This window comes from Eurypyga helias, unplaced genomic scaffold (genome assembly GCF_000690775.1).
Source record: "Eurypyga helias isolate BGI_N326 unplaced genomic scaffold, ASM69077v1 scaffold33825, whole genome shotgun sequence".
Lineage (NCBI taxonomy): Eukaryota > Metazoa > Chordata > Aves > Eurypygiformes > Eurypygidae > Eurypyga > Eurypyga helias.
In genome coordinates this window covers 10389-23191 of record NW_010252632.1, presented here as the reverse complement: position 1 = coordinate 23191, position 12803 = coordinate 10389, and the positions used below count along the sequence as shown (strand labels likewise).

Here is a 12803-nt window from a genome sequence, read left to right as displayed (position 1 = left end):
CAACCTGCAGCTTCTCCACGCGAGAGCAAGCGGGTTGCAGGGAGGAGGCTGTGTTTACTTAGCGCTTGTTTGTTATCCTCCAGGTTCTCTGGAATCGCTCTGGCAGATGAGATCCAGCTACTTCCGTATTCTCCCTTAGAGGCTTCAGAGGAAGGTGTGAGGTCGAACAACTTACACAACAGCAGACAGCAGGAGGTTGTGCCTCCATCGACAAATAAACTGACATTTTTTTGCCTACAGACGCAAAGATTTTGATCTCTCACACTTCCTACTTAATGTTCCTGTTGACGTTCCCATTATCCTCAGAGAAGAATATCCTGTGAAGTCGGCAGAGTCCCTAGTTCCAAAGCTACTTTGTACTGAGCTCCAAACTTCTAGGGACAAAACATTCTCGTTTCACTTGGAATTTGTGGCCATGTCCTTGTTTCCAGAGGGCAGATAAAAGCACTTGAATTACCCTCTCTCCACCGTTCCTCACATCTGCTGAGTGGTCCAAACCAGCCCACGCTCACACAGAATGCTTGGTTCTGCTCTCTACACCCATATTCCCTCGTCATCCCGCCAGCTTAGTTTCTTTACCATCCCCTGTAAATTCTAAAATTACAGAAAGCAAGCAAACCCTGACCTCAAAGATATTACTCTCATTTCTACCCGTCGTATCTCCTGGTGCTCTGAAATACTTTGGCAACCACACAGAGGGTTCTGTTAGGGTTATTTTTCCCAGAATCAAGGCTTGGCTTCGTGCCACCCTGTAGCAAGAAGTATTCCCATGATGCTAAGGTGATGCGGTGAGCCGGTAACACGGCAGGCACTTTACGTCTTTCCAAAGATAACACTTGGATGGTAGGCAAAGTGTTCTCTGAGGGTGCAGTCAGCACGAAAGAGTGAGGGACCTGTAAGAATCGTGCGCTTTACTGAAACAAACAGGAAACCGGGAAATCCTTTTTGACTGCTAAGAGATTACACCATCGCAAATCGAGCTGTAGATCAGAAACGTATCAGTGAGCAAGATGTTTCCTTCCAGAGCCTTCTGCCCAATCGAAGTTCGGAGAATTTGGTGATATTCTAGCCATAAAGTAACAGAAAACTTGCCTTCTGAATCCCACGGTTCAGCTTCAGAGACGTGTGCTAAAAGGGTCACGAGTAACACACTTAAAATCCAAAGGGTTTTGCAGGCGTTTCCTGAGCACTCCGGCGTAATAAACCAGCTCCTGGGTAGGCAACAATCGCTGGTGTGAACCCGCACAAGGATCAGGCCTTCTCCTGCTCTCTCCTACTCCACTCCAGCAGAAACACAATGCAGCAGAAATACAGTAAATACAACGCAGCAGAAATACAATTCTACGAACTGTTAGCTGCAACCGTGGCCAGTAGGCTCCAGAGTCAACGACCTGCCTGCTCCTCAGTCCCCGTCCCAGGGCAAAACCAACTTCTGCTACTTCCATGCCTTAAGGCTGCTGTTGACCTACAAGTCAAAGACTCGGTTTTCACGCTGAAGAAAAAAGAGCACCTAAGGGTGAAGGAGAAGTCAGTATGGGTTTTTTGCAGGTACAGGTAATGATTGCATCAAAACCTGATGAGGAGTCAGACAAACATGCCAAACAAATTCCAACCCCTCCTGAGTTTCAATCGTTTCAGTCAAGTAGGAGCATTACAGAAAGTCGATTTCTCAGCGGGAGACTAAACAACCACCGCAGCAGTCCCATTTTTGTGGTTTCTGGGCCTGTTCTCTTCGCCCTCCGCACCCCGACCCCATCGGCACACCAAGTGCCCAAGGAGTGTGGAAGCAGTGCAGGTTACGCCTCTCCGAGGCCCGGGACAGGAACAGCGACGTGCCCTAACGGAAAGGCATTTCTTCCACGCCGCAGCCGCGCTTGCAAACCGTTTTGTAGCCACAAAGTCAAAGCGCCTCCTTTCTCCCTCCCTCTTCCTGCTAGCGAAGGAAAACAAGCTGTATCGAGAAACCTACTGAACGAGACAGTTTGACAGGGGAGCAATGAATTTCATTTTGCAGGGATGTGGGCAGATTTGTCTTGCCGGGACCGCAGCGCAGATCAGGTCTCTGACCGTGGCCATTCTAAGGCTGCCGTCAGTACATGGCAGCTTCAGACCCTGTCTCAGCAAAATACCTTCACCCACAACAAACAGCAAACTCTACACTGGAGTGAAGCACCACCTGCTGCCCTCCCAGAATGGGGTGCCTTGCGCTACGTGCCAGCCTCTGGGCTTCGCAGATGAAGGACCTGTGCCTCGAAAAAAGGGCTTTTCTAAGAAGTTCCATTCGGGCCTCTTGGATAGCGGCAGCGAGTCGTTCGCTCGATCTCTAATTGCTGTCCTGAAAAAGCCTTGGTTTTTCACAGTGAAAATGGGAGTTTCTCCACAGCAATCTACATGCCTTCAGCTGAAAACCTGCCGAACATCTGGCCCGGGATCAAGGTTTGCTTTCATGGTCGTGCATGGTACAATGGGTGGACACATTTCTAGGTTAATACCACCTAAAACAAAGGATAGGGTCCCTCCGCCTTCCGCCTTTTACCCCAGCATAACTGCGACAGCAGCACACCAACAGAACACAGTGGGCTCTCCAAAAGACTCCGACGCCACGAGGAAAAGCCTCAAGCACGGTGCAGCCCCGTGGAAAGCAAGTAGGACAGGACAGCTGGCCTAGCCTGCACAACTCACGGGCAAATGCCCATGTGCTTGCACGTGGAGAGCATCTCTGCTCACCCAAGGACAAACCTGACCCCCCTCCATGGTACACGCTCCGATTTTCTTCCTAAGAAACAGCAAGTACACGCTTTCGGCGTAAGGAAGCTTTCATCACGCGAGAACCCCGAAGCATGCAAAATTAAGGTCCACACATGCTAACTGCATCGCAGGGCAAGCTTCTCTCTTCCAAACCTCAGTGAAATTCATACATTCCTTCTAAATCCAGTTGTAAACCACTATCCTGAAGGCACTAATACTGAACGCAGTACTGACACTGCCAAAGAGTAAAGCTGCATCCGTAAGGAGGATCACATGCTTAAACAAGACCCCGGGCCGCAGGGGGGGAAGGAAAGAGGACACAGCTAAGGCTAGTAATTGCAAACTTTGTAGGGAGGCACAGATTAGCAGCCCGATGACAAACATCAGATAACCATATGTAAAGTACTTTTTAGTCCATTTTTCCAAGCATCGTGACCGGAAGATATACATCAAAAATATTAAACTCAGCTAAAAGGGTAAATTCTGCTCTAGGTACTCCAGCGTTAATGTAGTGCGACTCCAGCAACTTCAAAGGGCTTGCTGCAGATACGGAGCAGTGTGGCCAGCAGCAGGCTGGCTGGTAGCCCACACAAACAAGCCAAGACGACTTTCATTTTTTTGAGAAGCCATACAGCGAGTTCTAGCTAATTACGTGACGGGGGCCTGAGTGTGAAAGAGCAACTGCAACGCCTCAGGGACCGAGCCAAGAACCTTTGATTTGCTCCCTACAGCTTATAAAACCTTCTGAAAACCTTGCCTCGAAGGGCTTTTCTATTTTCCATTGCAAACTGCACACAGGACTCCAACGCTGCCCTCCCGCAGGCCCCCACCACCGCCAAATCCTTCCCCTTTGTCTTCCAATCTGAGGCTAATTTCAGGTTGCGCAGCTAAACCAGCAGCTGTTTCCAAGCAGAAAGCACATTTCGCCTTCGTTGGATGGAACGTCCAACGCCGGAGCAGTTGAAACAGTACCCGCCCCACAAATAAACGTTCAGACTTCTCTGTGAAGTTGAAATATTGAACTGAAAAGTGCCAAACTTGTGTTAGTGAAACTCAGTGATTAGTTGGGAACGAGAAACAAAAGTTCTGGAGTCTGTGGGATGATACTGTGCCTACTCACCATTAAAATGCAGAGAAGAACCTAAGCTGTCTCTGTGAAAAATAACTTGAAGGGAGAGATGACTGTATGATGTATAGATGCTCCCAGGTGAAATTCAAGGCAGCCGAACCCTCTTCGGCAGGCAACGCCAGCCGGCTCTGCTCCCTCGCTCCAACACACCCCGGCTAGACTGGAAATTTATTCCGCCACACTAACTTTTCCTGGTCCTTAAGTCACAAGTGATGAAATCTCATTCATTTATGCAAGCAACCGGAAGATTTATTGTAAATAAAGTTCTGCACATTACACAACTGGCTAAAAATCATAATTAGAGTTGCACTGGGAAACATGTTTTATTTATTCTGACAGTAGTCTGGCTTCAATAATCCTAGCATGATAAATGTCCCTCAAGTTTGCAGAGTTTCAGCAACTCAAGACCTTATCGCAGACATGGAAGTGGAAACGTCTGACGGGGTTTGATGTGGCTAACGAGAGGTCCCCAGCAGCCCTGTGGACAGCATCGTTTTAAATCAGCACCGGGGTCCTCGGAGCTAGCGGGAGCGCCTTCATTGTAAATCAAAGGAATGAAATTTCCCGCCGCTATTGAGCTTCCAGGACCTCGGTAGGAAAGCTAGGACACGTCTGCGCGAATTAGCGAGGTTCTAGGGTAGGGAGAAACGACAGTCGGACTGCCGAGCCGGCAGACCCTCAGGAGAAGGGTCAGTGACACCATTAATAGGATGCAGACATTCCCAATCTCTAGCTATTCTGCACCCTGCCAAGAGTTCTAGTGCTTTCCTTCTTTACAGTTTTAAGTGCAATTTCAGGCCCATAAAACATCAGAGAAGACAGAAGCTATTACCCTGGCCATGACAGGAGTCCCCGATGGGACATGCAGACTCTGCGAATACCCAGAACTAACGATGCTGCGCTTTTACCATTCCCCATCCATTCAAAGGTATTTTAAAATGTACCAAATCAGGTTTACCCCTATAATGTTTATTGCTGCCCCGAGACTAATAAATGACTCCGAGCGCAACCAAACGCTTATCTGGCTCTGCTCGTTCCTGAGGAGGAGAGGAGCCGAGTCCACTTGCTCCTCAGGCAGGGCATCCCGTAAAGCCTGTCCTCCGACCCAGCCACAGAGCACGATCGCAGGGGATGTTTATGGGAAGAACCTCATCTGGACATCCAGTTGGTGTGACGCAGCCGAAGAGTCAAACCCGTTTACGCGCAGAGTAACGGAGAGGTTATGCGCAGGACAGCCCAGAGCCACAGCCGTGCACTTCCCAGGGGTAAACCAAACTTTATTATCAACACAGATTTTACGCACTTCCACAGGTATTTTAGGCATTCTCTGCTAAATTTAGGACCGCTAGAATATTTCCAGCTCACGTTATGAAAAATTATTATTTGTATTGCTATAAAAAGAACGTTCCAGTAGGAAATGGAGGTGGCGCGCAGCGACACTCTGCCGCAAGTCGAGGCGAAAGGATCTGGAAACCCTTCCTGGCTCCCGCTCCGCAGGGAATGGGAATGCAGGTAGCAGGCTACTTGCGGCACGGCAGGCGACAGTTGCTCTGTTCATCAAATATGAGTTTTAGGCCTGAACGGGTACTGTTAGGGTTACCGAATGGCTCTGTGCCTCCTCCCATCTGCAAAGCCGCCGTTCCGCTGCGGAGGAATACAGAGATTAACTTTGTTTTCACAAGATTGCCCTTAAAAGCAAGACCAAACATGCTCATGTGTGTTTTTTCCGAGCATTACTTTTTTCCCCTTTACCCCCCGACACACACACGTACCTTGGAAGGCTGAAGTGAGAAATAGAGCACGGTTTCCTTCTGAGATGCCAAGTATGGCCATCGCATGGGTTCTCCAGCCATCCGATGCGGTGCGGCTTGTGAGTGCTACGGCTGCACGTTCAGAAAAACTCACGTTATTAGAGAACACCCAAACAGTCTATTTCTGCCCCAGAAATCCTTCTGGCAGGGCAATTGAAATGGAATGGGAAAGAATACCTGAGTATTTTAGGAAGGCAATGATGAAGGAACGACACTCTCAGACAGGGATTAATTGAATTTGGCAAACAGGGCAACAAGTAACCTTCCATTTGTTACTACCCTAAGAAAGCACCCTTTTCTTACACATATGGAAGCATTAAAAAAAGAAAATCCATTCTTTTGTAACTTTGAAGCGTGTATCGAGTTACATCTCATCCTTTCAACATTGGCTTGTTATCTGCCAAGACTGTTCTGCAGTGTTTCTAGCTTCTCTGCCAGACCAAACGAGCAGAGAATGGAGTAAATTAGCTGCCTCGGAGCGAGAAAGCGGAGCTTGCCTGCTGACTTCAGCGCACTACACGACAACAAGGACCTTGCATTAATTTATTATTGGCAAATCAGCAAATAGAGAGGCTAGGCATCATTTTTATGTAAAATTTAGCACGCAGAGCTTAACCGAGGCGCACGTGCCCTCGCCGTATCGTACCCAAAGGTATCTTCAAGTGAATCTGCGGTAGGGGGTTCATGCGTTGCACAGACCCCATCAGGGATTCCTCAGCAAAACAGACATTATATATCGTCTCTAAAGGTTCCAGCACAGGATTTATTGAACAGCAGAATGCAAGTTTCTCTGGAAAGAAGGCTGCATACATCAAAATCAAACTCACACGGATACAAAACAAAGCCCTTGAAACAGAATACCTGATAAAAGGTGAAACTTCCGATTCATTGATCAGTCAACTGAATTAGAAAACATGGCTTGGAGGAAAGGAAAGTTCGGGAAGTAACAGTGTGCTGTGCCGCCAGCACAGATTTTACCAAAATGAGAGTGTCATCTTAAAATTAATTTCTTGATTTAAAATACCCACTAGCAACAACGACGACAAAACCAATCCCACTCCACTTTGACTTCCATCACATCATGATGCCAAATATCTTATTTACAAGTCAAGGGAGGAAACGTTCAAGCGTATGAGCGAGTAGCACCCACCTCCTTTACTGTAGGAAAAGGGTTTGGACGAACGCATATCGGAGGAGCGATCGGAAAGGCGAAGGCAGCGGCGGCCCAAACCAGGAATTCCGGGCGCTCCCTGCCTTAGGGGGTCGGTCCGGACAAACAGCGGCGGATCTCTTATTGCCCGTGAGGCCATTATAAAATAACCATGCTTGTTCCTATGTGATCCAGCTATCAACATGGCTTTAGTGCTGCAAACTCTGGATGCTCCGACGCAGGGAGTATTTCTGGATCATGCTGCTGTCTGGAGGGGTGAGGAGTGGATCTGGAATTGGAGTGTAATCCAAGGAAAGAAGAACCAACGGAGATCAGAGGTGTGCAGGGATGTGTTCCCCTTTTAGGAAGGGGAGGGAAAACAAAGTCACCTTTGAAAAGCAAGGATATGCTTTCAAAACCCAAGCACCTGAGCTCTCCTGGCTCCCGCTGTCTGCTTATTGCTTCTGGAGGTCAGTATGTTATACAGGTTTTGGTTTTTCCATTTGCTAAAAACCAACAGAATGACGTAAAATGATTTTTGGAGCTATTAATAGAAAAAAAATCAAAAATCACACCTGAACTCTTTTTACACATACCACAATACTTGGTTACTCCTGAGCTGTCAATGTCTGTAGCGTGTAACAATGTTAAAAACATGAAAAGTTGGCAAAATGCACCCCCCATCAGAAAAAAAAAGGAATGAAGACAGGAGAAAAGCTTTTACCAGCTGTAACATCTGTTCAGTCTGACTCGCTGACAAGTGCTTCTGATGAAACACGCTTGCCAGAACGCTACACAAGAGGAGGAGGGACTTGGAGGAGGAGGGAACACAAGCCATTTTTCTCCTTCCCTCACCCACAAGACGCGCAACACGATTTGCAAACAACAAAGAAACAACACGGCATCCTGGTAACATGCAAGACAAGGCGACCTCCCGGGCCGACGCAGTCACACGCAGTTATCTCTGGGTTGTTACCTGCGGTAGTGTAACAGGAGCGCATGCTATCCCAGCAAAGGATTCTGGAAAATGCAGGTCCCTTTCCCACTCATCAGTTTCTGTGTTATACACCTGCACGATGCTGGTGACATTGTTCAGGTGCCAATTGTACCCTCCTACAATATAAATCTTTTTGTCTAGTAAACAACAGCCGGCTTCCGACTGACCGGCACGCATAGGGCTCACCGTGGTCCATTGGTCCGTTTCAGGCACGTAATATTCCACAGCCAAAACATCAAAACAACGGTCAACGTGGTCCATCCGGCCTCCCAGGGCGTAAATCCTGTTATTTGCGCTGACCATGGCATGCAGAACTCGGGGTTCGTTCATCGGGGTTTTAAACTCCCACTGATCCACGACGGGGTCGTAACAGTGCAGGGCTTTTTTGTCTTCCACGGAAATGCCGTACCCACCTGATATGTACAATTTGTCTCCTACCGTGGCTCCGGCATGCCCCCACGTCCTGCGTTTCAGGGAGCAGACGTAAGTCCACTCGTTATTTTTGGGGCAGTACTTCTCTACGGAGGCCAAGCTCCCCGACCGGTTCCTCCCACCCGTCGCATACACCATTCCGTGGAGGACGTTGAGCTGGAACTGGATCCTGCTCTCCTGCATGGCCTGGATACGCAGCCACTGGTTGAGGTGCGGATCGTAGCGGTAGCAGATATCCACAGCTCCCTCGCCGCTCCGGTACTGCAGGTGCTGCCCTCCTACGATGTAGACAAAGTTGTCGAGCACGGCCACGCAGGAGTGGCTGCTGCCCACCTCCATCTCCGTCAGCTCCTTGAACTGGCGCACGCTGGCATCCGGCAGGTAGTAGACTTTGCAGCTCACGGTGCGGTCGTTATCCGTGTAGGGTGTGCCGCCGAAGGTGATGAGGGACAGGACGTCCGAGCGGATGGTGGTGCGAGGGGACTGCATCTCGTGCTGACGAAAGGGCAGGATCTGGTAATTGAAGGCTTCCAGCAAATACTGCCGGCACAAGACATCTTCCACCATGATGTCCAAGGTCTGGACGCTGTCCACCAGCTCCGAGGACTTCATGAGCGGGAAGCGGATGTGGCAGAGGACCTGGCTGGCACTGGCACGGCGGGTTGGGTCATACTGCAGCCAGCGGACAGCAGCACGGAAAAGGTCTATTTCGCTGCAGCTTTTCAGTTTATTGCTCTGCAAGAAGAAAACGAGGCGCTCCAGCGGCAGGTGGAGGAAATCCTCTTCCTCGGAGATCTGGAGGAAATGCCTAAAAGTGAATGCATCCACCGATTCCTTCAAGGATGCGAGGCTAAAGGTGGTGGCCATCTGCCCGATATTGAGACACGTTTCTACGCTCATGGCAGACTTGAGAAATTCTTCACAAAGCTCCACGACAGGCACCATCTGGAGGAAGACAGCAGCTCCCAGCACATCCTGAATGCAGTCGAGATCCAGAGTCACTTCGGCACTGTACGCAAAGTCTATTATGTGCTTCAGTCCTTTCGCAGATACACCTTTCAGTTCGATCACATCTTGGCTGGCCTCTCTCATCCCGCCTGTGAACATGGCCCTGGAGGTCCAAAACACAAAGAAAAAAAATCCCCCCCCCTTTAAATACGTGTAAAATTATGTGTCATTTCAGGATTTTACTAGGGTTTTTTAAGCAGACTGATTCTCTTAGGGAGGATGGGGAAAAGGGGGGAATAAATCAAGGCTAAATCTCTAAAAGCCAGGAGAAATTACAGTACGCAACTACTCAGACAAAGCTCGCATCAACAGTGTGCTCGGAAGGAATACGCAGCTATCAGGCAGTTACGTTTTTCAACCCCTCTGGCAGCATCAATGAGAACGGGCCGCAGGACAAAGCTCAGGTAGAGCTCCCAGGGCAGGGAGTGCAGCACACCGGACACCCAGGAATCCAGGATATTCAACAACCGAGGGAGACAACGGGATCTGCACCAGCAGAGATCGGCAACCATACCCTAAAGAGATGAAGTATGTAGGACTGGCGAGCACAAGGAAAGAATACGCAGTGGAAGACCGTGTTTGGGAGGTCTGCGATCCTCCCAGCTTGCCTGCAGCGCTGCCTTTGGGCAAAAATGTCAGTTAGCCCAGTAGGCCAGCTATGACACGGCTTCAGCACTGCGGATGCAACACATCGGACTAACGGCTTCGGTCATCTCAACAACCTCCCCTCCGAGGTTTGTTCCCGAGAAAACAGGAGTTGCAGCCACTTCAGAAAACGTCTGTCATGTTGCAGTACGACGGCAGGGGGCTAACAGGCAATTAAAAACCAAAATAAAAAGGTTTTGTTACAGCACAGCTGCAAGCACATCAGTTGACCAGGCCACGCAGAGATTAGGCCCTAGATCACCTCCTTGGGAGGCTTCTAAATTCCACAGGAAGCACATACCACGGCAAAGGACTGCACGCAGACATCTCGTAAACCGCTCTGGCGGAGCGGCGCTGCCTTTCCCAGCGCCGGGGCCTGCGGGTGCGATGGGGACATAACTGCTATTTGGCTTTTTATACGTTCACATTAAATTTCAGCCGTGTTTTGCTGTATACGGGTAGCTCGGGGGCAAAAGGTTTGCGCTGGGTGTAGTACTCAACAAGCAGTAGCAGCGCGGTTCTGGGGAAGCCGGAGTTAAAACGGGTTGCTGGAAGAAAGGGGACGTGGAGTTTCACCACTCACTGCCATCGTACGCGCATCGCAGCAAGGCTACAGCCCGTCGCACAACAAGCCTTTCCAACTGCTGGAAGCTGCCGGCACGTTTTGGGCTGTTTTTTCCCACCGTCGACAACCTGCTCTTTTCCATCGGAAAGGCAAATGCCCTGCGAAGGCGTGGTGTCATTAGTGCTGCCCTGGGAAGCTGCAGGGACTAAGGTGCACATTCCAAAAACTGCTGAACAGACCCTGCTCTCCTGCATCAACACAGGGATAAAGGAATATCTTGGGAACGCTGTCAAAAAGCAGGAGTTCCAGGTTTCCTGTCCAAACCCAGCTGGAAAACCTGCTGCCATCCAGCATAAACCCAAGAAATCCTACATGACCTAAATAAGGAAATATCTGCATAGGAAATCAGCTTTCTGTAACCGAGTGACCAGGAACACTGCTCGCAATTATTTGTCCATATAGCAGATGAGAGCACTCTGCTCAAATCCCCTCGCATATCCCGCGTGGCAGAACAGCACGCTGCCCTGATCCCTCGCCCCGGAGGACACGCAGACATATGTGCGCTCGTGCATTAGCTGATCAGAGCTGAACGTGCAGCGGGAGAGAAACGCGTTGCTGTTGCCGTCATGAAGACAAACCGTCCAATAGAACACGAGTCCTTTAAAAAGTGTTATGGTTCACAAACACTGATTATATAAACGCCTCAGTTTCACTTCTCCCTCCCGCCTTCTGCATAAAACCAGAGTATTTTCAAAAGCTGGATTATTCTGCCATTGTTCCCCAGGACAACCCTCCTTAGCACCACAGAAGTTATAACAAGAAACCTACTCAGCGATTACGTTTCGAGAGAGAAAACACACTGGCAGTGGCTCTGCGTACAGCATTTATGAATACAAAGAGTGCTATTAGCATCTGGTGGGAGATCAGCTCCATCATTAATTGCACGCCTGTTAGGGAGAGCGATAAGCCTGGAAGGTTTATGTTACCAAAGGGAGAGAGGAGGGAACAGCCTAGAAAACGTGTGTGTGCGTAACAGCAGCTGAGGAAACGGGCAAAGGGATCCGAGCGATGCCAATGGCCACAGAAGTCCCTTGCTCGTGGTTACCTGCTCAGCAAAGCAGTCTGCGCCGATCAGGATGGAACCTGCACGACAAGGGATTGCAAACCCCGCTGAGCGGCCCTTCCCCACCCTCACCTGCTGTCTAGAACAACACCTGGGCCGAGTTCGCTGTTGTCTGGAAACTCCCCTCCAGCATGCCCCTCACTCCACGCTGCTGCTGGCGCGGCCAGAAAAGATCCCTAACTCAAAAGAGAAGTCATTCCAAGCCAGAGAACCATTACAAAAGAGTTTGACACAGGTTAAGATGGATGAATACACATTTTCACTTAAGCCTGATTTTCCTGCTCTGCAATCAGCTCACTCTGCATTAATTTGGCTGAGAAAACTCATCTCCAGGCTTCGGTTTTCTACCCACACAAGACAGGACAGTTCTCCCCTGTCTCCGGGGGGTCCGGGGAAGGCACACACCCGAAATACTTCGCACTCTTCAGCCTGCGAGCAGCAAGCGCTGCAGATGGGTGGCATGTAAAGGTAACAGGAGTGTATTTACAACCGTCCTCCGAGGGATGACTCACTTCAGAGCCCTCAAATCAGCTCAGGTAGCTGCAGGGCAGAAGCTTCCTTCAGCAGGCAGAGCACCTACCTGCGCTGCCGAGGTGGGTTCAAGACCTGGCCTTGAACTCGCGCCTTGGCCCCGCGGCTGGAGTCAAACAAACATCCGTGGGGCAAACCGTACCCCCAGAGGGCTCTGCGTGGGTGTGATTTTGGGGTGTGGCGGGAAGGTCGGGGTGGAGGAGGATGGGGAAACAGAAAACCAACGGGAAAGGTAAAAAGGCCTGCTTCCCTATTGGATTCTCACCTGAAATAGTCACTGCAGGCAGCCAAGACAACTTTATGAACCTGAAACACTTCATTATTTATAGTGAGGATGACATCAAGCAGCTGAGCCTGAGCTCGGAGCGAGGCCAGTCCCTGCAGTAGAGTGGTGCTGTGGCCAGGAGCAGAGAACGTGCATTTCAGGGTGCTGTTCTTGTCAGCCATGCTAAAAACAGAACAAGAGAGACAGGCTGGGTTTAAATTAAAACAATATGTGGTATACCTACAAAGCATGCTGGGGAAGAGACTGTAACACAAAGCAGTTTGAACGCAAATTCCCAGCTCAACAGCCACACGGAACATCATGACATCAGTGCCTCAGTTGTATTCCCTTCTCCCAGTGCAAAAGAGGCTTCCAAATGTTTGAATTATACCTCTGCAT

The 12803-nt window shown here is 49.6% G+C and overlaps 1 protein-coding gene across 1 annotated transcript; it reads right to left on the bottom strand.

Annotated features, from left to right (window-relative positions):
• Positions 1-7553: 7553 nt before the first annotated feature.
• KLHL26 (kelch-like family member 26) lies at positions 7554-12586 on the bottom strand. The gene is made up of 2 exons (XM_010152446.1): positions 12405-12586; positions 7554-9378 (listed from the first exon to the last, which is right to left on the bottom strand). The coding sequence occupies exons 1-2, from the start codon at positions 12584-12586 to the stop codon at positions 7797-7799; spliced, it is 1764 nt and encodes a 587-aa protein (XP_010150748.1). The 3' UTR covers positions 7554-7796.
• Positions 12587-12803: the final 217 nt, after the last annotated feature.